We start from the raw sequence: 27,050 nt of genomic DNA on the forward strand, positions 1-27,050 counted from the left end.
AGGGACCGAGAGCAGCGGCGAACCTCGAGGGGGCGAACGTGGATCGCGAGGGCGAAGCTCGTACCAACGTCACGGTCCAGTGGAAAACGAAAGATACATGAGACAGAGAAGGAAACTAATAAATACAGTTGGTTACGAGTCGCGATGTTCCTTTCTTACGATTAACCGTGCCGTTCAGCGACGAACGCGCCAAGTTATTTTCTTTTCAATCTATCCTTTTTCTGCTCTCCATCCGCGTATATCCGTGTTTGAACGCTACGAGATGATCGGGACGGGGTAAGAAAGCTGTCGCGTGAATGGGTCCGCTCGCCAAGAGCAGCTGAAAAGGAGAATGAAAGGAGAAAGAGAGAGAGAGAAAGAGAGAGAAATCGTTGAAAAAAGTTGAATCGTGCTGAGAAAAAGGAGATATCGTCGATATAATGCCCCGTTATGCTTGACTCGAGCTTAACAGCGAAGGAAGAGAACACAACGAACCACGAAGATTAATACAAAAATAGGAACAAACGTATAAGCATATAATGAGGAACATATATATCATGTACAAACGTAACGCGCAAGGAACTTTATACTAGAATGATTCATGGTGTACGCAAATCGTTTGCCGTGCAGACGCCTCGCTCCTCTATTCCTCTGTTCGATGGTGCGTACCGGGTAGCCGCGCGGCGATTAAGTAACGATTGTTCTCGCGGGGTTCCCTGAAAAAACGCCGCGACGCAACGAACCGAGAAACATTCGTCTCTGAACGCACGTTGCGCCGCTCTCCGTCGGAGAAGGCGCGTACGATCGGACGTGGGTACGCGCTGTGCCGACGCGTGCCTGATGCGAGAGCACGGATCGCGAGACAACGGACAGCTACGAAATACGATCGTCCGTTCGTTTCGTTCGCCGTGGGCCCTCGAACTGGTCCTCTCGTCCGCGATATCGGTGATCGGCCAAGATGAACGAAGGGGGATGAAACGCGTTCGGAATCGGTCGCGCGCGCGCGTACGCAGGGTGAAATGGGGTCGGGGATCGGGGCGATCAGGGCCTGTGCGTTGGCGTTCGATCGGGCTGCTCCGCGCTTAAAAATCGTCTTGAGTCTCTGAAGAGATGTATACCCCGGGTCTCTCTCTTCCAACACACCCGCGTCCTCTCTCATCCTCCGCGATTCTTATATATCACACCACGCTCTCTCCTGTCTCGCATACGCTTGCACAATTACGTACTTACGATATACCTCTTACAATATTTTTTTTTTTTATATTCATTTATTCTATTAATTATATCAATACTGTTGACGGATAGAGATTCATTCACAGCTCGCACCAGAGCGAACGATCGTCTCTGCCGTGCGCGGCGTAACCGTTTCTTTAATTTGCTTTTTTATTTCGTTCAACTTAATCGGTTCTTGTTCTGTTCTGTTTGTTTTTTATTTTTTACTTTTTTACTTCATTCTCGTCGTCCTCTTCTGCTGCTGCTTCTTCTGCTTCTTCTTTCTCATCGTCATCATCATCATCTTCTTCTTCTTCCCCTCTTCTATCTTCTTCTTCCGCTTCTGCTTCTCCTTCTGCTGCGTTCTTCGTCGTTTCACCGACAGTCGAATCGACGGTTCCATTTCGTTTTTATTAATTATACATTGTTTCGTTTGACATACGTAATGTTCTATCACACGCTAAGCGGCCGGCCCCTAGTCCCGAGAGGCCGTCGCGCGATTCTCTGAACGGCGTTTCGGACCGTTCTCACATGTTAAACGCGATTCATCGGTTGCCTCCTCAATAACTCGACGAACTATGGAAGCAACCGTGCGCCTCCCCAATCTCCGTTCGAGGATCGAACAACGCGCCGTGTCTCGGATGTGTCGATACGTATGTGTATGTATGTCTGTATGTACGTACGTATATGTATGCGTGTATGTATGTATATACCCGTGTATCTGTGCGTGCGCGCGTGTACAGATGGGAGAAACCTCGAACAGAAACGCTTGTCCATCCTCGGCCCCGAACAACAGCGTATCTCTCAACGGGTTGATCGCACAAGACATCGTCGTAGGGAGGGAACGTGAAAACGCGACCACTTTATTCAATTAATCATCTTTTTAATTTCCTCTCTCTCGTACCGAGTCTCTCGAGTTCTCAGAAGGTCGCCGCGCCCGTTGCCCCGACGAGCCTTCGCGACGACGCGATGACACAACGATGGGGGGGGGGGGACGATCGTCATCACTTGTGGCCACGCTGAGCGAGAAAGTACTCGATCTGCTGCAGGCAGATCAGCTGTTGCATCAGGCTCTGCAGCGGGTCCTGGCCCTGGACTTGCGGTTGCTGCGGTTGCTGGAGCGGCTGCGTCAAGCCTCCACCAGTAGACTGAGGAGCCGGCGGCGGCAGCATCGTGCCCGGGCCCGACTGCTCGGCGAGCAGTTGCCGTTGTAGCTGCTGCGCCTGGTAGTGGGCGACCGCGACCAGCTCCGAGGATTCCATCCCCATCGAGGCTGCCGCCGCGGCCGCCGCCGCTGCGTGGCCAAGCTGCACCTGCTGCTCCGTGTGATGATGCCCGGACAGGCCAGCCGCCGCCGCTTGGTGGCAGGCCAGCGGGTGGACGCCGACGTGCGACAGCCTGCCGGGCGCGCAGCCGGCCGAGGCCAAGTAGGCGCTGGGGAGGTTCGGGTTCTCGCCCCGCTAGGGAGCCATGTTCTTGGGCCTGCGCCCCCGTCGCCCCCTGGTGGGGGGGCGCGGGGACTCCTGGCCTCACTGGCTCACCGCGGGGCTCTTCTTGTCTTGTTGCTGCTGACTGGCGTCCTGCGATCCCTGTACACCCGCCGACGCGCCTCCTTGTCCGCCTTGCACTCCCTGTAACCCATCGCGGACCGCGCCGCGTTTCTTACACTATCTCGACACAGAGAGAGAGAGGGGGGGAGTCTTCGGTCAGTCACGAGACAGTCTCTACGTACACTTCTCACATTTGACATACTAAAAGAGAAAAAAAAAAACAAAAAAACAAAAAAGAAAAGAACACGGATGCTTGCTTTTTCCTCGCCTCGTTGTAAAAAAAACACACGCACGCGCACACGCACACGGTGGAGAAAAATCTGAACGGGTGTACTATGTATGTGGATCATCTTTCGTGACTGACCGTATACATGCTCGCGGATCGTAGGGGAGAGCGATGAGAAGCGAGAGACAGTTACCTGACTGCCGGGTCCACCTTGTGGCGGGCCAGGGCCACGGTCTGGGGGCCAGGAGTTGCCCGGGGTCGGTTCCGAATGGAATTGGTGAGGATGCGGTGGTGGTCCGCCGGGCGTGTCGTGACTGTGCGGGTCCAGGCTGTTCGTCGCGTCGTACTGCGTGTTCTCCAACCTCGTGATCAACCGTTCGTCCTCCTCGCCGAAGTCGCCGCCCATCAGCGACGGTTCACCCACAACCATCACGTCCTGGATCGACAGGAAAGCAGGGGAACGTTAAACGGTCCGATCGTAGCTGTCCTGCGTCGTTAAACGGACAGCCTTACCGGTTACGATTAGAATAGCAGCGTTTCGTCGCCGTTTAGAGGCGAAAGTTACACTACTAGAGAACGTGGTCTCTGGCCACGGGCAAAAGGGAAACGCGCGCACGCTTCGATAGTTAAGAACGAACCAGTTAAGAACTGGGGTGGCACGCTCACCTGCGACGCTAGAGAAAAATTAGGCCCGGGCGATCTCTTTTTGCTGGGCGCTGGAGGCGCGTTGTTCCCAGGACCCGAGGTGCTGCCCTTCCGCTTTCTTCGCTTGCTGATCGGCCTCTGGGACTCTGTAAGAACGTTCGAGGGGTAACGTCGGGGGTTCGAAGAGGCGCGGAGGACGCTAGCCATGTAGCAGCGCGCTAAGAAACTTCAGACCGCTACCCAGCTGTGGACCTTTCTTCGGTAATCAAAGGTCTCTGACACACAGAAGCATGCATGCATCGGTGGACAGACAGACAGACAGACAGATGATCGGCAGATCGCGTCTCTATTGTCTTTCTCCATCATCGAAAGAGAAGCTACGTAGAAAATGTTTGCCACTCACGTAGAATTGTACATCTTTACAGAGAAACACGCATCGTCTCGAAGGGAAAAGAGATCCGACGTGCAACTTACGGCTGTCTTAAACGCGCGCTCGGTTCCACGATTTCGTCGACCTTGAACACAGGGGCTGCGGGAGGGTGGATGTCGGCGGGTAATTGACAAGACGGCGAAGAGGGTAAGGGAGGGAGGGAGGGAGGGAGGGACAGGAAACGCGGTGCAGCGCGTACACGCATGATAAAAACGGTCGATAAGCACGGGGAAAGGAGAAGCAGCGCCTGGATCGCTCCGAGACGCACGCAACCGGCCACCGCCGGATCGGAGAGGAATCAACCACCCATCGTTATCCGCGGGGATATCGCGCCATTCCGCGCGTAGCGCCATGGCGTTTCGCACCCGGAACGACGACTCGCCTCGAGACTACTGTTCCTTCCTCTCCACGCGTTCATCGCACGGACTCGAGTTTATTTTACGCCCGATAGGAATTTGCAACGATCAGACTCGAGGTTATTTTCCAGAACTTCCGAATCGTACGCAACGATCGAGAAAACGTAATCGATTGGCGTATATAGACAAGGGACCGGAACTTGGAACGGAGTAGGAGAGCGCTACTGGTCGTTGAAAAGCTCGGCTGGAACCGAGAGGTACCTAACGCGGCAACAAGTCGACGTGAAATTTCCGTCGTTGATCGATCGAAAAACAAATCCTGCGGTAGACTGGTCGGCCGTTTGGCTCCACTGGCTGGTGGTTCTCATGTAAAGCAACTGTTCGTCTACCTCTCTTACCCGGCGGGCCAACCATCCTCTGCCATTTCTGGAACAAGGTCGTCTTCAAGCAGTCCCGCGGTGACGACGCGTACACCTTGTGCTTCGACATCAACTCCTGCATCGGCTCCAAGATCACGCATAACTGAAACAACCAATCGAGAGACGCGTTCTGTGAGACTGTTAGGTGGTGTAACAGCCGCAGGCTGAGCGGTGGAACGCGTTCCACGCGAGACGGTCGTCGAACGGCCGCGTTCCACAAATAAATGTCCCGTGTTACCGGCGGTATCGAACTGCGCACCGGTGCATTCGCGCTTGGTGGCGAAAAATCGGCAAACGCGGCGATGGTCCGGCGTCGGAAACGCGGGCAAAAATAGCCGGGCGCGGCGGCAGTGAAACAAAATAAATGTGACTGTTATTTAATCCGACGCGACTTCGACAGGGAACTTACGCCCGGCTATTAATATGAAAATTATCGTATACGGCGTGTACCGGTTGAAAATAAACTTCCTAAAATATATTCGCGCGGTGTGCGTAACGAGCGCGAGTGCGCGCGCGGCGGTGTCCGCGCCTGCGACGGAAGCGCAGCGAATTAAATTTGGTTTATGTTTGCCGTAATAAAACTGAAATTCATTTTACATTATTATCGTAAGCACGTAATTTCCCGGCAGCCTTTATATTATAATGATGACAATTAAAATAATCGATAGCGCCGGATTGCATAGAGGCGAGACAGCCTGGACTCGCCACACATAGAGTGAGAGAGAGAGAGAGAGAGAGAAGGAGGAAAGGGTCGAAATTTTGCGAAACTTTAACTTGATTTTAATTAATATTCGCATTAATATGGTTTCCGATCGATCCGCGCGCTCGTTCGAAACGTGCCGTCGCGTTTTTCCCTTTCCCTTCCCCCTGTTTTCCCTCGCGCGCTCGTCGTTCAATTATAATGGACCGTGGATGTAATGGTATTAAATTGAATAATGAATTTTTCTCGCCTAGAATTCGTCGCTCGAACAGAGCCGCGATCCTCGACAGCTTTCGATTAACAACACGGCAGCGATACGCGCGAGTGAAAGCGTTCCCGAGCGTGCAAAAGAAGGCGGATGATCGTAACCCGGATACCCGGACGACGACACTTTCGCGAGCCGATCGTACAACAAGTGTTCCCGGCTCGACTTGCCGCCTCTTCCTTTCAAAGGGTCGACGTGTATACATACCCTAAGGTAGTTCAGGGTGGAATTGGTGATGCCCTGCCTGGTGATGTTCTTGCTAAGCTGCTCGAGCATCGTCGGGTCCTGTTGCATACCGACGACAGTCCTAGGCACGAGCTCCTTGTGCGCCCTCACCGACATGTGCCACGACTTTATCCTCATAAGATCGTCGAACGTGAATTCCAATATTAATCTACCCTCCGTGCATACCTGCGAAGCAAACACAGCCGGTTTTAGTCGGGCGTCGGTGCTCGAACGAGGAAAGTATCGTGGGGGCGGAAAAAAAAAAAAGAAGGTAAAGGAAACGACGGACATGGTTTAAGAACCGTGCTATTCGAACCATGATTCCTTTCGTTTACACTGTTAAACCGCGATGAATCGATAACGCGGTGGACGATAACAACAGTCTCGATCGACCGTACTCTCCCTCTTACCTTCGTGAACATCGGCTTCCCGTGATGCGTGACCATAACGCAGTTATCACAGTCGAGGGTTATGCTGGTATTGTGAAATGACTCCTTCGGGTGCTTCAAATTGTAGTAAAGTTCCGTCACTCCGCCCTCGAATATTGAACGGAAGTACCTAGGTATTAACGTCCTGCCTATCGCTGCAAGCATAAGCGAGGCGAATCGTTGGTACTCGATCGTTATCGTCGTTGTTGCTGTTATTCATTTATCGAGCAGGTTTACTCGAATCGCGAACCGAGCAGTGCGTGACCGAACGTAGAAGTAATAGATTCCGAGCGCGCCCTTTGCTCTCGATTACGTCGCGCCGCGCGCGTCGACAACGGGTGCAGAGGGGGCAGAAAATTCTAAGGGAGGGCGCGCTCCGTTGCATCTTATTGCATCTGTAACGCGCGTCGTCGGGGCTGTCGTTCGCGCCACGACGACGAGGACGCGACGTGACGTGTAATCACGTTGTTACCCGTGCACACGGCGAGGATCGTAGGGGCGGAGGAAGACATTAAAACCTACCGGCTGCGAAATCGCTCCGCGGTGGCGCATAATTATTTGGAGCGTGTGCGCGACGCGTGAACGCGTCTCGTCTGCCCGTGCGTGCCGCGACTCGGACCGCTGCCGGGGACAATGGGCCGTGAAGAAGAACGCGCGCGCCGCGGCGACGTCCCCGAAGAAAAATGGCGGTCGCTGGCGAACGGTTCGCGTCCTCGCCACGGATTTTTCACGGCTGCGTAGCTCGGATCGCGAAGACGGAAAATCGAGCGGAAAGTGTTCGCGACAAACCGGCACCACTTACTGTATCTCTTGGGACCGTCCTCCAGGCAGAACGTCAGAGTTAAGGTCGCGTCGTCCTCGAAGAATTCAGTCGCGAACGCGTCCCACCAGAGATTGTCGCTCTCCTGTAACACACACAACAAGTATATAACAGATAGCTGGTAATTTCGTCCGCTTCCGGGCAAATCGCGCGCAACCAACGAGCCGACTCTCGTCGCGGAGGGGTCTGGGGTGCTCCTCCTGGCGAGAGCCAGGCATCGAGCCTCGATACTGCATCGTCGCATCTGCCGACGGCGCGAAACGGAATCTGTAACGCGAGTACCACGCGATACAGAGGAACGATCCGTAAATAACGGAAGAGAGAATACAAGCGCGTCTATCTTCCAGCAGCCTTCGACGAGGCCTCCGTGGTGAAACGCGCGTCTCGCATCCAGCCTCCTACGGGAGTTTACGCTGCTGCCGGTGTGCAGCTACTCGTAACTTTCGCCGCGAGCGTTCCACGCCAGCGTGCAGAATTTTCCGTGACGGCGAGGCTGCTCGTAACGAGAGGTCGCGATGCTCGTGTCTGAATTACATACCTAATCTGTAATTGTACCGCGTCGTGATCGTTCGCGACGAGGTTACAAGGGGCCTGGAGAATCGCACGGTGTCGGCGATCGCCGATGTAACGCGCAACTTTTCCACACGCCCCCCTCATCCCTCTCCCGCTGGTACTACAACTATGTCCCGTTTCGACGTTATTCCTGTTACTCTACATATATATTGGCGTTTCGTCGTCGCATGAATATTTATAGGCGGCGATACGGGGCCGGGTGAAAAATTTTTACGTCGTAACCGTAGCTCGTCACCTCGTGAAAAACCGATCGACTATGGAACACACGCGGCGCGGGCCTTTGAATTATTACACCGGCGCCAATAAACACGCGTAAATACGTCACAACAGGGACGGCTGCTCGAGGAGAGCGAGTTTATAGGCCCGCGGCCACCGTAGGACGTTTTCGGAACACGTGTAAAGTCGTGTAGCTCGTCGCGGGTAAGAATCGCCGCCGCTGACTCGCGGAGTAGCGAAGTGCGCTCTGCTACCCCGGAGAACGCCGCCTGCTTCTCGTTCGTACAAACCTCCATGAATATAAAGACGAGAAACTGAGAAGAATCTTACCGGAAACTCTTTTCCCTTTCTCTCGCGTTTTTTTTTTCCCCTTCTTTTTCCATCTTTTCTTTTCCAAACAACACCAGGTTAGGTTGGGCTAGGTTAGTTCGTCGCTAGTTCCGCTCTGTCGCCGGGTTTCGAGCCGCGGAGAACGAGAAAAGGCAGCGCGTCGGAGCGAGGCCACGCGCGGGAAAATAATAATAACAGCGAAGGGGTAGATGGTGCGGCGTGGGTGAAGCTGGATGCATAATTGAATGAAAGAGCGGCGAACAAGCGCGTCCAGAGCCAAGGGGTAGTTCCTGCGAGTGAGATGGGGCGAAATGCTATAATTTCAAGCCAGACAGTCATGCGTTATTCAGCGACGAGTATAGGCCGCCTCTGTCTTCGCCTCGTCCTTTCCTCGACCCTCTCTCTGCCTCTCCTATACCAGTTTCATTCCGATTCCCCATACTTCCGCGTCTTCAAACCGTACGCGCGGCCATCCCAACGACGCGGCCAGAAATTATCCGGATTTTCGAACGTTCCACGCCGAACTATGCGCAGCTTCCTTAAAAGACCGACGCATCGCGAGGAGGAGGACGTGGCGTTGGATTTTCACGGTGGTCCACGTTCGTCTGAGTAACGAGACTACTAACAAACTACGTAAATGAGTGAAAATCACGGTGCAATGACGAGTCGATCGAAAAAACGAGACGAGCGGTCGACGCGTCGGATCGAAGCTCAGGACGACGGACGAATGCCAAGCGCGAAGAACGCGCTTCGAGCGCGGATGTTGTCGGAACTTGTCGAAGTTTCTACGTTTTGGTATTAACCAGTGTCTAATAACCCGTGGTAAACGATAACGTAGCCGAGATTCGTACGTTTCCGACCGACACCGCAACGAATCGCAACCCTTCCATTATACGCGATACGATTATTCGGAATAGAACGAGCGAGGTATCATTACTATCGCCAGAAATTCCTACCCTCGCCGCTGGTAATTTGGTATTAGCGGTATTTTAAGTGCCGCATTGGTACACCGCGCCAAGTGTAAGTAGCAAGCGATCTGCATAATTCGGCTAGTAATGGCTCCAGTTTTTTTTTTTTCTCCCTTTCGGGAAAGATCGGAGATCTTATTAGTATGCGGGCACCGATAGTTTCTAGAGCTCCGTATCGTTCCAGGCGAACTTTGTATCGTTCTCTATCGGCATAAAAATAAAACGAGTAAAGGAGCAACAAGAGCCGCGAGACTTTGCTACGTAACTTTCGAAACTTTTAATCAAAGTGGCGCGCCTCTAAGACACGCTTCCACGCGGCGGCAGCGGCGGCGGCGGCGGCGGCAGCGGCTAGATCGATACGTAACGCGAGCCTGCTCGTGCCCGCCGCGAATCACCGAAAACAACGCACGACCGTCGAACAACCGATCCTTGCCAAGGAATCCCCGACGAGGCGAGTTTCGAATTCTCGTGCCTATCCGCACGCGGAACCGACCAGCGAAAGAATCCGCGGGAACCCGAACGATCCGCGGGCAAAACTTGCAAAACTTCCCGCACCGGGACTTTAGACGGAGTTATTCCCTGGGAAGTAACGGAACGATACGCGAAACGCTGCACGGAGAGAACCCAGTCGTCGGCTGACGACGTGCAATTTACTCGACGGTCGCCTCTCTCCGCGGGCGGAATCGATCGCCGCGCGTTTAAGAATCGACCCTGCTTAGAGCCTAATTCTACCTTTCCCACGCCTGCAGCACGTGAACCTTCTGCCGTCTTTAAAAAAAAAAAAAAAAAACGGAGGAAAAAGAGACACAGCCACACAGAACGGAGCGCGAGTTTGTATCAGATGCATCCATCCCTCTAACCAACCTGCGCGTGCACTCTTTCACGTCTCCGTGATCCATTCGCGCGTGATGCAACTCTCATCGGATTCGAGCGAAATCTACGAGCCGCGGTGAGCAAAAGAAAAAAAACCGGGGAACGGTCCTTCGAGGGAGATTCGAAACACGGCTAGGATCGCACGCGTACGGCAAAAAATCGCAGTGCTAGCCGGGAGGAAAGCGCGACAACGCGCAAGAAATTCAATCTCGATCTCTCTGGCCGGCCGCGAAAAAAGGAGGAAAACCCTTGGTGGCGCCGGAGACACACAAATCATCGCTGATTTCCACGATGTGCCCCGGACAAAGCGGGGAAATACGCGCTCTTTCGGCCGGCGTATTAGCCGGAGTTAAATTCAATTTGTCCAGGCTGAACTAGTCCCGGCGCAGCGAGACAGAAAGAGAGAGGATGGAAGGCGGACAGAGAAAAAAAAAATGGCAGAAAAACGCGAAAATCCGGGACGCCGTTGCATCGTAATAACCGGGCAGAGAGACGAACCGGGGAAAAAACCCTGGCAACCCGAAAATTCAAATCAAACAGAAATTACGTTAGGTTTTACAAACTCTGCCTGAACTCGCCTATTATGCCGCGTAACGCGCGAGACTTTGCTATCTAGAGAGAGAGGGAGAGAGAGAGAGAAAAAAGGAAAAATTGCGAAGCGATTATAAATGGCTCGAAAAATCTAGGAAAAGTCGATCGAATCGCTGGAATCTATCTAAAGACTGATCGATAGTCGTGCACAGTCTTCGAAACGCACACGTATTGGACGGTGTTACAAAAATAACGGTGTATCGTTCACAACGTAGTGAGCGACTACTTTTAGATAATCCAGACCTTAGAGAAAAGCCGAAGTTGTAGCGAAAATAAAAGGTAACCGATATTTATACCCAGCCTCTCTCTCTCCCTCTCTCTCTACGAATCAGCGAAGTTTCAAAAGAATCAGAATTTTCAAAGACCTCGCTGCGCACGGTGTTCGGGGGTGGGCAGGAAGAACTAAGGGAGAGAAGAAATAAAAGAGAAACAGAAGAAACACCCTCGCTGGAGGAGGATCGTCATCGTCGTCGCCTCTCTCCTTCGGTCTCCCCAATTCCGGTTCGAATCCAGGAGAAAACGAGAAAGAATCCAGCATAATTCCAGCGTTAGCAGGTACCAGCGTCCCCTGTTGTAAAACTGCCATTCGCGACGAATAAATACTTCTTCCATCGTCGATTCGTCTCTGTTCTCTTAATTCCTCCTCCGCGCCGCGGCTGTTCCCGTCGATTCTCAAAAATACCTTGGCGAACAACAGCGAAGAAAGAAAAAAAAAAGAAACGAGTCGAGTGGAAAGCAGAGAAAGACAAAGAAACAGCCTGCACCTTGTAGCATCCGAAATGTTCCCGGGTCCTCGCACGGCCCAGAAACGATTCACCGCCAATAATTTCTCCCTTTCTCTCTTTCTCTCTCTCTCTCACCCCGGGGTGCATTTTTTCCCTTCCATTTTTCGGCTGGCAGGGCGTCGGTCTTTGTGCAGCCTGTACTGCGCCGGGGTTGCCGTCGGGTTTTCACCCGGACTGTACCACCCTACTGTTGTTAGGGGGGTGTGGGGAGACTAGGGGTGGTATATGATCGTGTATATACGCCGGCGGGAAAGTATTGTCGGCGCGCTCCACCTCTCGATTTTCTTTCGAAAATCGTTTTCGCCAGGAAGACGCGGCCGCACCCCATCGACGGGTATATCGAAAATTCGGGAAAATTCCGGGGCGCATGGTCATCATTTTTGAAAAATTTCGCGCAACCCCCTGACACCGGGATAGACGGTAGGAGATTTCTCTCTGGACAGTCTTGCTGGGACAAAACTCTTCCGGCCGATCGGAGTATATACGGCCAGGGGCGGCGGCGTGAGGGGCGAGCCTGGGAGGAAGAGCCAGGGAATGGGGGGTACAATATGGGTTATCGAGGGGGCCCCACCCCCGGGGGAGAGCAGGGGCCCTCATTTTATTACCCAGGCTCCCATAGAGGTTCTCAACCTTCCCACCCGGCCTAGAGCCGGGCTCTCGCCCGCTCTCGCAGCTCCGCTCCGCTCCGTTTCCTCTCGCTTCTCTCTAGACCCGCGTCGTTCCTCCTCGCCTCTCTATCTCGCCCGTGTCCCGCGCCCTCTTGTCTTCTCGGCTCCTCCCGGCTGATCGATCCCGAATATTTCGACCGGGATAATATTTTTCCCGAAACGAACGTTGTTGCGCGGGACAACCGGCGGATGCGTCGATGAATAATTCCATGAATTTCTCCGCGCGTTATTTTCGCCCCGGCAACTCCTCGCTGCGGAACGAAAGCAAACGGGATCGCTGTTCCGCGATTGAAAATTTCGTCTTCCCGGGGAAATGATATCGGGGAACCGGCGAGAGAGCCAGTTTCGTTTCTTCCTCTCTGACCGCGCCGCGTTTAATGGAACCCCCTTATGCCCGATATAATTCCATTAACCGTGCGATTATGGACGCGAACGAACTCGCGCCGAATCGATGGACTACTACTACTACTCGCCTGGCTCTCGAGATTTCGAGTTACCCGTTGATAAAGAAAAACAAAAAAAAAGAAGAAACACGCGAAAAACCCTCCCCGACATTGTTGCCAAGTAATTTCTCAACTCTCCGAGTCGGAGGGAAAAAATTTGCGAAGCGTTCACACAGGCCTGACCCTATCCTCGCCCCGTTTTCTTATTCTTCGTTCTTCCGCGTCCCTCCGCCCCCCGCGGCCGCGCGTTATAGTGGGAAAAGTTTTACGTAAACATCGGGACCGCCCTTTACTTACACGTGTACACCTCCTACCTGACGATCTCGAGCCAACGAGGAGCATCGTCCCCGATAGGATACGTCGAGGAAGAACAACCGGGATAATGTTCGCCTCCGTTTCCCTGCCCTTGTCTTCCTTTTGGACACGGGGGACACGCAATTGAATCCGCGATTAGACGAACGAGAAACCGTGGCCCTTCGCCCACCCCGCGCCGCCTCCGTTCGAAAGCAGCTTGTAAGACTCGTTTCTTACAGGGGGATAGATCGATCGTTGTTTCGAACGCTGCGCGCGTTTGTCTCGCTCGTTGCTTCGTCCCGATCAACACGGAAATCAACTCGAAACGCCCTCTTTATTTCTGGGAACACCAATTAGTCAACGAGAACGAATAACTGGAATCCTCTGATCGCTAATATTCCAGTTGTTCCGTGGAAATTGTCTTTCGTTCCGCGCGAAGCCGACGTTTCTTCAACCCCCTCGTTACAACAGGCTTCCTTCCGATTTGCGTACGCGATAACGCGGAGCAGGAGGGCTTGTTAATTTAATTACACCGCGAGGTTAACTCCATCCTTGGCTCGCGTATCTGTCCGTGTCCTCGGAAAAAGGAAAAAAGGGGAGGAAATGTTTGGAAACGTTCGACGGACGGTTGTCTTGAAACCGAGGGGCGCGACGCGTACGCTCGAGAGAGTGCATTTCGCGAAACGAGTGGTCGTCGGGCATGGAATTTCTCATCAGCGCTTTATTATCGGGGATTTACGTGATTTCGACTGTTTCGATGCGATGTGCCGGGGGTGGACGAGGGCGGAGGAGAGGACGGAGACAGAGCGGCGGGCGAGGGCGCGGGCGCGGTAAAGGTAGAAAAATTGCAGCCCTGTGCAATATAGATTTTCGCGATGAATACCGGCGTCCGTGATATTCAGTCGCCGTACGAATGCTCGCAACGGCCGAGCTTGTTTTCAAATTAGAAGTTTCGAGCCACAACTTGGACGTTATTAAAAATTTCGCCCCGCTTTTCTCGATATTACAACGCGTGTTTTTGCGCTCGCGGGGGAAAAAATTACGAAGAAGCATCGCGAAAAAAAAAAGAAGAAGAGAGAAGAAAAACGAAAAGAAAGGAAGAGATACCGTAAAATATTTCGCGTCCCCGCTGGCCACATTTTCGCCGTTTTACGGGCGCGCGAGAATACCGCTCAACATTTACGTCGTTAACAGACGTATTCGTTCAACAAAAGACTGGAGAGACGGAAGGGGGAGGAAAGAAACAGGGCGGAGGGTTGCGCTATTTTTTTCTTTTCTGTTCCGCGATAAAATGTCGCGGTTAAAACACCGCGAAGGACGAAGGCGGAGTAATTCTTATTAGGGAACAGGCGAAATAATATTTCTCTCGAGGCGGACAGGTCTTGAGGGATCACGGGGATCCTGGCGAAATACGATTATTTTCGGGCGGGAGAAAAATATGGGAAAGTGGAGCGACTTCCGTGTATGAAACACGCGGAGGTAAATGAGATGTCATACGTCACGGTGAAAAAAACGTCGTGTCCTACGTCAGATAGTGTGTTTCGCATTCGTCAAAGTGCGCCGATGAAAATGGATGTCCCTGCCTCGACTATAAGTCACTGAATCGCGAAACGCGAGCCCGGATTTCGGGTGGTACCCGCCGCCGTTCCGCTCGTATCCCGGTAACATTACGAGCCGCCGCGCGAATATTGTTTGTACATGGAAAAATCACCGGCCGCGGCGATTTGCCGCGACAAATATCACGGTTTTCGTCAAGTCGAAGCAATTGCCGGACGATGAATAACTGCGGGACACGCGCGGGCATTAGTCGCGCCGCCGGGAACCCACCGATGAATTTTGTTCGCAAACAATTAACCGATCAATCGGCACGCAACGACTTGCTTGTGGATTGAAAAACAAAAAAAAAAAAAGGCACGCATATATACAGATAGAGGCGTCGTAGAACTGGTCCGCGGATTTCAATTTAATTACAGTTTCAATTTGCTACTCGCTCCAACTGCGTGCCTGACGTTTATTGAATTCAACTTTATTTCCTTCGACGCGCGCGATTTTCTATTAGAAAAAATCTCGACTAACGCGCGCTTTTACCGGCGATTAAAACTTTCCAGCTTCGCTAAGAGGTGCGTCGTCGTCGTCGTCGAGACGGGTAGGCTCGATAAAAAACGATGAAGAGCGATTATTCGGCAAGACTGGAGCTGTCCGATCGCGAAGTAAGGCCGCGCGAATTCAGCTCGGCGAAAAAGATAACGCGTCGAGAAAGTATCGAGAGGTGAAAGCACGTGGAACTTCCGGTCGCTTCGAGACGCCGAGCGACGTACGCCGTTAGAAATCGTTTCTTTACAATCGACACTACTTCTTTGTTAATCTCGTTCCATGCTCATTACGATTGTCTGCTATTCCCCTTGTTCGCGGCAAAACAGTTTTCTGCATAATTTGAAACGGTTCGCGCACCACATTCTAAACTACTGCAACACTGTCTCCTTCTTTTTCTTTCTCTCTTTTTTCTTTTTATTTTAGTAGTTTCGAAGGAAAATTCGGAATTTTCGTTTACGAGGGGCAAGGGAAACGTATTATCTTCGACGTCGCTAACGAAGAGAAAAGGCTTCGATGCATTTTATTCCGTGGAACGTGACGAAGCTCGGTCGAAAGAAACGCGGCGCAGTTTCGGCTCGATGAAGCGGAACGGCTGCAATATTTCTTTATATGTTGAGATTAGAACCTCCGCGTGCTCGCGTCGCCTAGACGGAAGGGGGCACGGGGCAAGAGAAAAAAAAAAAGTGTGGCAAAAATCGGGGGGTGGGGGAAATCGGCCGTCTGAACCTCGGGCAGATTACGGGAGATTTGGAACGGTCGCGCTCTCGCAGCGTTTCGCGGGGACTCGACGAGCGCTAATTAGAAATTCGGCGGAGCCGGATGCGATTTATTGCGCGGCTTTTCAAATTAAGGCTGCTTCGCGGCCATAGAGAGCACGCGGAACGCGCGATCGAGTAATTGCAAACGAATAATATCTCGCGCGCGCTACACCAGATCGAAGCGGAATTCGGTGGACGGTGCGCAACGGTGTTCGCCGTCTATTCACACGGACGTAACGTTTCAATTGAAAAAAACCTTCGAGCCGAGCGAATTATGCCGCAAGGTTGCCAAGATCCCCGCCTCGTTACTCAATCTCCATTCGTCGCGATTTTTTCCTTAATAAAGTAATTACAAACCGATAATTGGACGCGCTAGTCCGCCTAGCTCGGCGCGACTCGCGCCGGTTAAATCGATCTCCAAATCTATTGTTTCGGATCGTCGGAACATAAGCTTGAAAGAAGCTTAGAACGGAATCGGATGGAACGCGGCGTCGATGGAAGCGCGCGGCTGGCAGCGTTTCGAGGCGTTTGAATCAGGAATTACCGCGAAGGGGATGATAATGCCGAGTAACGATGATCGAATACCTTTTTCCTGCCCGTCGAAGCGTCCGCGGAACCGAAAATACTCTCCTCGGGGACATCGAAATGGTCGGCGAGCCGTGCAAAGCGGCTGAAATTAAAACAAAAACGAGGAAATAACAGAGTCAGCGTGGACGGCTGATTTTAATTCGCCTCGCGGACTCCCTCGACGCCCCTTGCCCGCGTTTCAACCCCCGCGCCAGGCACACCCTCGACCAGAACGTAACCCCAACGTAGGCAGAACTACGGGAAACTTCGTACCGACGTGCACGTACAGATGCTCAGGCGTCTCTCGCGGCCGCAACCTAAAGATCCGCCACCCGAATGCTGACACCCCGCGCCGATCGTTAATAATCCTCTCGCCCCTAGTTTCGCCTCGCGAATCCTCCGCTGTTATTCCACGTATTATCGAATATTAATCCCCGCTAATAAGCTTACCGAATAGTTCGTTCTGGCATCGTATCGGTTTAGACGAGAGGGGTAGGCAGGTAGCCTGTGCGTGTACCTGGCGGTTAATTATCCGACGAGATACTCCGTGGTTAGACGAACGAATAAATGAGCAACGAAACAATGAAATAAGGCGTGGAAACAGGTGTTTGGAATCAGTGCGCGATTTTGCGGCTCGATCGGTCGATCCCAAGGGAACCGTGTCCGAGTGACGAACGCGTGGACGGGCTTCTCGTCTCTCAGGGAAACCCAGAACGGTTTCCCTGTCGAGACGCGGTACACACGTAGGGCGGCAACCCCGCGTTCGCACGGGGCCTGACGGAAGTTAGCGAAGAAAGAGGCGGTGAACCGTGCACACGCACGCTGACAACGCTCCCGAGATCCGACGATAGCGCGAGGAAAGATGATTTATGAGCGAGGGACACGCCACGTCGTTTTCTCGAGTTCGCGAATGAGCGACCGAGAGTGAACACGACCGGTCGGTGCGAGGGGACGCGAGGAGGGTTCGAGAGGAACGAGCGATGAGAATAAAAGCAATCGAGCGGCGTGGCAGCCGTATGTGGGCCAGAGCCGAGCGAAATTATCCGCGAGGCTTAATAAATGACAGATAAACGCTCGAGTAGCCTCGACGCGCGGTAAGCTAATAACGATCGAGCTTTCGAGTGACTAATGACTTCGCTCGATCCGATCATCGTCCGCTGATGCCCTCGACGGAGCGCATCGGGGCGATGCTTTATTCGGGACCAGTTGGTCAAGGCCGCGAACGCGATCGGAGAAGAAATTCGGTTCCGCGTGGATGAGAACTAAGCTTGGGGAGGAGATCGAACGGCTGCGTCCTATTCTAGAAACGGCACACTTGACGTAACGCGTCGATACGTGGCGGGACGCGTACGCTCGTGGCGCACACGCTCGTTGCATTCGCAAACGCAGGCCACACCGCATCGCCGCCGCGTGACCCCGCGGCCGCGCTGCAGATATTTATTAGATTCGTTTCAAGGATTTATAATGCACGATCGTATTAAATAATCCGCGTTATCACCGTCGATTTTTTCCCCCTCGACTGACTCTCTGGCTGCGGCGGCGATGCTCGCGGTCTCTTAAAAACCGAACCACGCATGCCCTCCGCGAACAGGCTGCCGGTTTATCGGAACCTATCAGAGTTCAACGCGTCCTTGGACCGAGATAGAAAAGTAACTCGAAGAGCTCGGCTTTGTTCGAGACTCGCTTTCAACGCCTATCGATCGTGGAACGGATCGGTGTATCAATTAGCGGGCGATCGTTATCGAGCGTTTTCACGCGCGCGCACCGTCGAAAAACGGGACGGGACGGGACGGGGCTCGGATCCACCGAAGGGGTTAATCGCGGTCAACTTTTTTCTGCTGATCACCGCGACGCGTGACAAATGTAAACCAGCGCGAGTGAGCAGATAATATCGGCGTCTCGAACGAGAGGGACCGGTTGTCCATCTGGTCCTACGAGATAGATTAACGAGGACGCACTGCTTAGACATCGGAGGCTCGTTAAGACGCATTAACCCCGGCCCTCCTTTCCTTCCTTTTTATTTCTCCTCCTCGCGCCACCTCGCGCCCTAATGGCGGCGCATTGATCACTGTTGCCCAGAGAAAAACGAGCTGCTGGGTCCGCGGCGAGAAACTAGAGGAATGTTCTTAATTCTAAGCGGCGATGCTCGCGATCTACCCGCCGCTTTATACGTTTCTGGTGATCTCTCGGGACTCGGGCAGGCACGAGTCACGTTCACGGAAACGCAATAAACGGACGATTTCCGTGGGCCATCGCGTCCTCCGTCTTCGACGCGAGGTGCTCGCGGCACGAAATCGAGCATCTATCCAGCCACAAAGGATCCATTAATCCGGCTCGTCTGAAATCGACGGAAAACCCAATAATCCGGGAACGAAGCGACATGTGCGCCAAAACGATGATATCTGCTCGCGAGGATTGTATCTTATCAACGCGTTATCAGGAATCTCTTTGAAAGAAGAGCAAGTTTATCTGACCGCGGCGTAGATAATTTTATAATCCACGAGATCGCACGAGCGCCGTTCGAGGATCTCTATGACCTCCGATTCATTTATAGACTCTGGCAGGGAATATCGAGCCACCGGAAAGAAACGCGTCGCTTTGTTTCCTCTCGTTGTTTACCGGCTAACGCGACGGTGTGGGAGGAGGGGCGGGCGACGGTGGAAAAGTTAAAGAACACATCGATCGGACGCGATAGATCTATCATCGTGTCAGCTTCCAAAAGGAAACCAGGCTCGAGGCTGTAACGCCGTATATTCCGCCGGTTCGTAATTCAATCTGATCAGAAACAGGGTTGCACAAACGGATAGCAATTAATCATCGGCACAGTTTTCCCGTCCGCTAATACCTAGTCATCTGTCTAATCGGCTATGCTATCTGCTAATGAACTTCCTTCACCTTTCGAGCGACTCTTCGCACCGGCGTCTGCTAAAGCAGACACGCGCTGTGATAGCTCGGATGCGAATCCTCGTCGCAACCTAGATCTCCGCCTGGTGGGTTACACCATTTTCTAACAGCTGATAATCGCCGATCGAGATCGCGCGAGAACGTCGCGAACGTGTCGAGGCTGTAAAGGTAATAAGATTAGAAGGAAATAGCGGAAAACTTGTACTCACCTCTGTACGCTGTTGTAACCTCTTATTCAGCTCGTAGAGCCTGTAGTCCGGCTGGCCAAAATACGGAGTATGCCTCCTGGGGACAGGCAACGATCTGTCAGATCAGACCGATCGGTCATGTTAGGTGTGCTGTGTACAGTGTGTTCTCTAGTGTGGGTCGCGTGTCGCATGCATGTAGATCGAAGGGACGAGGGGGGGAACGGGGGGGGTTTCGGCATGCACCCGTCGGACTTTCGTAAGCCGCCTCGAGCGACCGAATGGAACGACGAAACGCGGCGAACGTGGCACAGATTCGCGGCACACGAAACTCGCGACTTTCACCGGAGGGAACGACGATCGCGGACAGACGCACGCGCGTTCTATTTCGCGGCCAAGCTCCGACCGGGAGACGTCTCGAAATCCTCTCTCGACCGTTCGGTTTCGACGAAGCTTCGAACAGTTGAAAATGGCGCGCGCGCGCGTATTACAGCGAGCGAACGTCTCGTTTGTTACTTCGCCACCGCGAGCGAACGCTTACGCACCCGCGTTAATTGGCTCGTCGGGATTACAACGTATCCGAGGCGGAAGATTTACACGGCCATTGATGCTCGATCGCGATCGTTCGCTCGATCGTTCCCGCTAATCTCCCGTCCTGACTGTAGCGGAGTAAATCACGTTTAATAAGTAAGTTGGAGCGTGTCTTTCGGCTGTTCCGATCCGGCACGCGTATCGAACACCTGTTACAGTCGTGATCGCGCCGAACGCGAGATTGAAATCTCGAAACGAGCACGCGCTGCCTGTATCGCTAAGTAAGGAGGCTCTCCCTCCTTGGAAAAAGTTCGATTACTCTTGGTAGCCGAGAGATAATTAGGAGGGAAGAACCGCGGCGCGTAATCGATGGCGCCGTGGAAACAAACTCGAAGACCGCCATTCTGAATTCTTCGCGAGGCGCTTCTATGGTACTTCGTTTCTTCGCGTGATTAGCATAAAATCCGCAACGAGGGATTCGCGTCCGTGTTACGCCTAAATCCGATACGTCTCGCCCTCCGATCGCATCTGCCGGGAACCGTGGGCGAATTACACGAAAAGGAGGCGACAACGCGCGCTACGACGCCACTTTACAATTACTCTTGTCAAGACGCGGAAGACAGGAAGACACCGACACGCGTATCTTCGCTGGTAATCATTTTTCCACCGACTGATGAAATTTGCGGAAGAGAATCGTATCACGCGCGTGATTTCGCTTTCTTTCGATGCATTCGAAGCTTCGTTAAATCGAATTACGGACGGAGATGCGTATAGTTCTTGTAAGGAAGAATTCTCGCGTCTTGTATTCTGGATGCTCGTTCGAAATAGTAATTACGTTCTGTAAAAGACGAAGGAACACGTGCGCGTGTACATTAACGCAAAACGTACCAGCGTATCGCTCGCAAAGTTCTAATCAAATGTAGATGTTGATTGTACAAAGGAGAGACCGTTGCACCGTGGCAGCGATAACCAGTGTGTTTCGAGGGTCACGAATCGACTGGCTGCGCTGACATCGATCGCAATCGCGCTCGCGCGAACGCTTTCTGCGTTGCGTCTTGTCGCTCGTGACTGGTCGAAACTACGGCCGCGAACCACCCTTCGAACGATTCTTCCACGCGCTGATTGTTGCCACCGGCAAGGTCTCGCACTTGTACGCCAGCTACGTCTCTCCATACGTGGCCACCGTTGTCTTTCACAAAGTCTTTACCTTGACTAGCATCGAGATCTACACGGTGACGAGATATACGTGACTACTTGAGCGTTCCTCTAACCGCAAGATCTATGCGTCTCATTCGTTCTGTCGAAGCAGGGATGAACGCTCGCGATGGAAGAAGATCGCAACAGCGTCCCAAAGGGAGGCCACGCCGCGGAACGCGTGGATTAATTCTTGGAAATTGAATTCACGCTGTGTAATGCGGACAATTGATCGGTGGCATCAAAATATTAGCGTCCGACTGACTGACGGGCCACCGGAACTGGTATCGATTTTAATATCGACACAGTTCCATTAACAGGTTTTCCGCGCTCGCGGAAGTAACACGCGCTGCGATCGTGGCACACGTCTGCCTGCAATTTGGTGACCCGATTTCGCAGCGGCTCCTCGACTTGGCTGCACCCGAGAAGCTCCAACTTCGCTCTCGAACTTCGCCACTGGCAACCGGAACGTAAATAACTGATGCGCACCATGGATCGAGAGTCATCGTTCTCGGGGGTGCTCTACCGAATTCGAGGCTTGACATTGACCTGGCTAGTGGCCGCTACCGCGACGTCAAGGGGCTTGATACTGCCCCTTTACGATCGATGCCTATGGCTGCGAATTCATACACCGAGACGTACACTCCCGTGCAAAAATATGGGGACGCTCGCTTAATCCCTGCAGATATTCTCTGTAAAGTATCGGGGAGATCAGTGTAAATCCATCCGAATTGCGGACACTTTTCTGTTACCCCTCTGTCCAAGGATCGTAAATACACTGGGGACGTTGTAAGAGAAACTAGGCCACATGAATCAATTCCTCGCAACGACGGTGCGATAAACAGACGTTTGCCTGCGTAATTTCCTTTTTTTTTTCTTCTTTTTCCTCTCTCTTTCGACGATGAATAAACGGATAGCGCGAAGCGTGAACGCGAGCGATAAATATCCAAAATCGAGCGGAAGGGTGGCAGAGAGGCGCGAGATTCCAGAGGCAGGAACACGATACACAAGGACGCTGAATGTCACCGGCGAAGATCGATCGTGCCAGAAAGAACTTGGCCTTTCCAGTCTCCGGAGAATCGCCGCCGTGGGACCTGACGACACGTCACTACCCCTTGGTACGCGCGTGTGTGTTCACGTGTACACACCAGCGGGGTGAATTTATCAGGGAAGGGTCGAGGCTCAAGGGTTGCAAGGGTAACCTACTGTCGTGCACGGTTCACCAGGGACGCGCTCGACAAATTTCTCCTCCCATTCGCGTTCTGATTCATCTAGAACATCGCGTACGAACGCGAGACCGTATCGCCGCTGTTCTTCCCCTCCTCGTCCCTCTTTCTCGTCGCACGAAATTGTTCGACGAGCAAAACCACGAACATCGAAGTCGACGAATTTAACAGATCGAATCGATCTCGAATCGAGGCGTCGTAAAGGTTAACACACGCTCACCTATAATTAACGAGCTTTTTTTAGCGCGCATACACGTCCACCCGTGCAGGTATTAAAAAATGTTAGGTCATCTATTTACTTCTAAATAAACAAGCACGGGATTAATAATAAACCGCCTATAGTTAGCGATAAATCGAAGCGCCATCGGCGTGGTACTTTTTTGTATCAGCCTCCGAACGAAACGATCGATCGATCCTCGATCAGGCCCCGGATGGACTCGCTGCTCGAACGAGCTACCACCGCCAGGAACGGAGAGGACGCGAACGGATTCCTGAAACGGCAGAAGAAACGGAGCGGCGCGCAGAAGAAAAGCGTGGCTCGTTGACGAGCAAAACGGAATCGAAACGCGGTAATTTAGCCGGGAACGTAATTTCACGTGAGGCACGTACGCGCGGCGTAGCTGCGTGCAATAATCCGAAACCGGCTCGCGTGGAGCGCGCACCAGTTCTCTCCCATTCAAGACGTGCCCGCCGCGATCGAACTAATTAATTCGTCGCACGGCGCGGCGGCTCGCTCCGTCCGCTCGGCCGGCCCGCAATTTTTTCCCTCCCTCCACCTCTCTATCCACGGATCGAATACGGAACTAATCAGCGGAACGTGTCGCGCGCGGTTTACAGGGACCCTCGTAAAAGAGCCGCGAAACCGCGGTGGAGTCGCGAACGCGCCGCGATTCGGAGTGTCATCGCTCCGTTTACCCGGGCTGTTGCGCGTCCGATAATTGCAAGTCAGCGGGCTGGAGCCTGCGTATCCGTCTCTGACTGCAATAAGTAGAACGATCAGTCGGGCGACAGGTCAAGGCGGCCTCCGGTTTTTTGCCAGCCGTGTCGATTGAACGATTTTCCACGCGCGCACCGCGAATCGATTCCAGGTGAATATCCAATGAATGGGGCAGAGTCCAAAAGGCGAGCGAGCGCGCGCGATCGCGCCGCGGAGTCGAGAGGTTCGAAAAATCGACGCGGGAAGCGCGGCGAGGCGCGAAACGGACGGTGTCGCGGGATTTTCGAGGGAGTTGCGGCGGGGCACGGTCGTTATCGGGTCGTGAGAGTTAATAGGTTTAGTTGGCGCGGCTAATGGCCGTCCCGGCAGGCCGGCAGGAATCAGCTGACCGGCCAGCTGGCCGTGGGACCAGCCAGGAACGAGCGGTGGTACCGCCGGTTGAGAGCCGTCGGCTGCACGGCTCTCAGATTGGGTTAGCAAAGGGCGCAGTTCAGACCGAGGGTGGCTGCCGAGGGTGAGTCTGCCACGGAGGGAGGAAGAGGGTGTTATTAGGGGTTGCTCATGGGGTGGCACTGCGATCAATGCTGGGGAGTCATGCTAGCCCCCCTTTCGAACTCTATATATAGAAGAATCGCGCGCGCACACGTTGCACACGCGTGGACGCACGTCGACTCGACGACTCTGCCGATGCCCATTCGAATATTCCTTGTCTCCTCCTGTTTCCAGCCGATTTACCCGCGCGGACAGGTTCCACTCGCGGCGAATGTTACTCGAATCGAAGGAACGAGAGAGCCAGCGGACACGCGTACATTTGTTGGTACCGTGATGCGAGGAATTTTTCTCCTATTCGATTCGACGCAAGCAGACGAGTAAAGATACGCGGAGATCTTCGCTCTTCGAGGGAGTTTTAGGCAGTTCGATCGAAGGAGTTGCGACGAGCGAAGCTCTTGGCGTGAATAAGCGCATCCAGGGGTGAGAGCTCCTCTCATATGGCAGGAACTGCAGGGGAGTGGATCAACGAAAGGCGACGAGCGCGTGTAAACTTCGCAGCCTGGATTGAGATTTTTCCTCGTCCAAGTTCGCGATATTCCGGACTCGTTTAGGCTCGTCGAGAGCAACGATCGAAGGATCGTTGAAGAACGAATGGACAACCGGATGGAGTTAAAAAAAAAAGCGAGACTCTTACAGGCTTTTGTTTCGCGTCTGAACGACGACGAACCGGAGTCTGAAACGGAGAGAGGAAACACGAGGCAAGGAATGTCTCCATAAAAACGAAAGAAAGCTCGTTGCCGCGGGATTTATCGACTCGTTGCTTTCACTGGGCAGAGGCGGGCGATCGCACGCACAGGGGTAGGAAAAAGGCGGTTCAAACGTGGCAAAACCGTCGCTTACTCGCGAGCAGACTAACGGAAATTGAACGGCAATTTATCCGCGGCTGATTGTCAACGTTTTACGACGCAAAATTTGCGTTGCTCGAACGTCTAATCTTCTTTATTTACCGTGCGAGATAGTGACTCGTAAAAATTTTACTACAAGACGCACTCTACCTACCGACTCGTACCACGAGTGACGCGCGAATAATACACGATACAATAAATATTTCCAGCCGTCCCCCCGTTCCAATCGGTGCTCGTCTTTTATTCGACCGCTTCGCACTCTTCGCGGAACCGGAGACGCACGGAAAACGCGAGGCTTATCACGGATCCATCCAACGGTTACGTAACGGTAAAGCCTGATAAGGGCGTAGATAGTGGTATTTATCGATCCCTGACACGAGCGGAGTAATCGCGTCGATAATTGAAACTACAATTTCATTGAACGGGACCAAAAATAAAAGCGAAGGGCGTGGCGAGAGTTTCGGCGATAATTGACTTTCTTGATCATCCTCTCGCCCAGATTCGTATCTGGGCGACTGGTCTTCGGTCGCGTCAAGCCGAGAGGACGAAGCGCCGAAAGTCGAACGCGCGCGCGCGCGCAAAATCCAGATTTCGCGCGAACATATCGTTCGGAAGTGTCTCCCGATACGTTCGAGCAGCCTCGATAAGTTAAGTGGACGAGTAAGAGGAAGATAGCTGAACAAACTTTCGAACAAATTCCAGATAAAGTCATAAACACGTACTCCCGAGCAGCGTTTAACGTCGAGAGCGTGTGTTAACCGGTGCCGTCCATATATTGCCGATGCCGATCTTCGAGGTATTCCTTCGCGATGCCTCGATAAATCCCGTCGTGGCGACGGGAGAGGAGAGCGCCGGAGAAGATCAGGTGCCGTCTGACCCGAAACAAAACTCCACGAGTCGTACCGAAGTTGATTACAAGCAGAAAACCCGTTCTAGAATGAAGTAACAGCCGAGTCAGCGGCTGGCAGCGATCCCTTATACTTTCGTCGCTGGCGCAGCAGTAATCGCGCCGTCACCCCGGCGATTTATCGCTGCCCGCGACCCGCGATACCTTATCGCCGATATCCTTTTCCTGGTCGACCTTTGCCAGCAGGCCGCCTCCGGATCCCGAGGATCTATCCTCCTGTCGCGAGGTCCGTCGATCCCCGTCCGACAGCCTTGATCGAGATTCCTCGCGGAGGGCCGTGAACGAGTCCGCGGTCCGCGTCGTCCGAAGTTCACCCGTGGGAACGGAAAGCGCGCGCGCGATGTGTGCCAACCATAAAAGAGCAATAATCGCCGCGGCGGGGCACGCGGTTCGCGTTCGACTCGGCCAGTGGCCATTGCTGGAAAAGTGAACGGTGCGCCTCCCTGATTCCCCGAGTCTGACGAAACGACGCGCACCGTCGTTCAGGAAACGCGGAGTTTAAAGGCTACCGTGTTCCATCTCGCGTCGTTAGAGAGAGAGAGAGAGAGAGAGAGAGTTTGAACGTCGAGCGTAGTTTCGGGTATGCGTTCGAACGCGGGAACGAGAGCGGAGTAGAGGCCCGCAGCAGACCGCGATCGATTTATTTGTTCGCAGAAAACGCGAATCGTTCCGCGAGGAGTGTGTGTATCGAGGAGGCTAGCATGTGGCGTTTCACCGCTCTCTATGACGAAATCGCCAGGCCAGGCGAAACGGCGTCGAGAATAGAAAAGAAAAGATTCTCATTTCGCCATCGATACGGAACGAACGTTCCGTTCGCGGCCCGCTTTTGTATTAGGAACGCGCGCGCGCGCGCGCGAGCGGGCCGCAGCGCTGCTGCTTTCACCGTGCGATCGCGCGCCACGGCTTTGGAAATCGACGAGCAACAACCGAACGGAATAAAGGGCGTTTGTTCGTCAGCCGTTTTTTCCGCCGCGGCGATTTATTATTAGGCGTTTCGTCATTGTGACGCAAGGACGACGATCGGAGACGCTGCGTCGAATCTCCGGCTATTTATCAAGCGAGCGCGCGCCTGCACCGCCGTTGCGGACTGGTCGTCGTTTTCTAAACCGCGCGCGGCATTCGGATTTTCAGCGAAGAGGAGTAGAATCGTCGAAAGTTCGCTCTGTTCGGTGACTGGATCGTTCCGCCTGACCTCTGACCCCTAATGATTACGGGTATCAATTAGCGGTGCATGCCTCCTGGTAATGAGAGTCCAAAAGGCGCATCACGAAACTGATAATTAACACCAGACGATAACGAAACGACGAGCGACCTCGGCGAAAAACCTCGGGACGAGAACGCCGCGTCCACGTTT

The 27,050-nt window shown here is 53.3% G+C and overlaps 2 protein-coding genes across 4 annotated transcripts in view; both read right to left on the bottom strand.

The window, feature by feature from the left end:
- Nucleotides 1–215: 215 nt before the first annotated feature.
- LOC143429962 (uncharacterized) lies at nt 216–2,504 on the bottom strand. The gene has a single exon (XM_076905854.1). The coding sequence runs from the start codon at nt 2,457–2,459 to the stop codon at nt 2,196–2,198; it is 264 nt and encodes an 87-aa protein (XP_076761969.1). The 5' UTR covers nt 2,460–2,504; the 3' UTR covers nt 216–2,195.
- Nucleotides 2,505–2,683: 179 nt separating this feature from the next.
- LOC143429948 (uncharacterized) overlaps nt 2,684–27,050 on the bottom strand; it is a 46,705-nt gene continuing 22,338 nt past the window's right edge. The window contains exons 2-9 of one of the 3 annotated variants that reach the window (XM_076905829.1): nt 19,529–19,604; nt 7,238–7,340; nt 6,418–6,590; nt 5,990–6,193; nt 4,788–4,920; nt 3,634–3,758; nt 3,161–3,403; nt 2,684–2,822 (exon numbers count right to left, since the gene is read on the bottom strand). In XM_076905829.1, the coding sequence (XP_076761944.1) occupies nt 2,721–2,822; nt 3,161–3,403; nt 3,634–3,758; nt 4,788–4,920; nt 5,990–6,193; nt 6,418–6,590; nt 7,238–7,340; nt 19,529–19,604 (1,159 nt within the window). In that variant the 3' untranslated portion in view covers nt 2,684–2,720. Of the gene's footprint in view, nt 2,823–3,160; nt 3,404–3,633; nt 3,759–4,787; nt 4,921–5,989; nt 6,194–6,417; nt 6,591–7,237; nt 7,341–19,528; nt 19,623–27,050 lie in introns of all 3 variants that reach the window. The other 2 variants (XM_076905828.1, XM_076905827.1) reach the window with 2 other exon arrangements.

The sequence above is a fragment of the Xylocopa sonorina genome, chromosome 12, assembly GCF_050948175.1.
Source record: "Xylocopa sonorina isolate GNS202 chromosome 12, iyXylSono1_principal, whole genome shotgun sequence".
Taxonomy (NCBI): domain Eukaryota; kingdom Metazoa; phylum Arthropoda; class Insecta; order Hymenoptera; family Apidae; genus Xylocopa; species Xylocopa sonorina.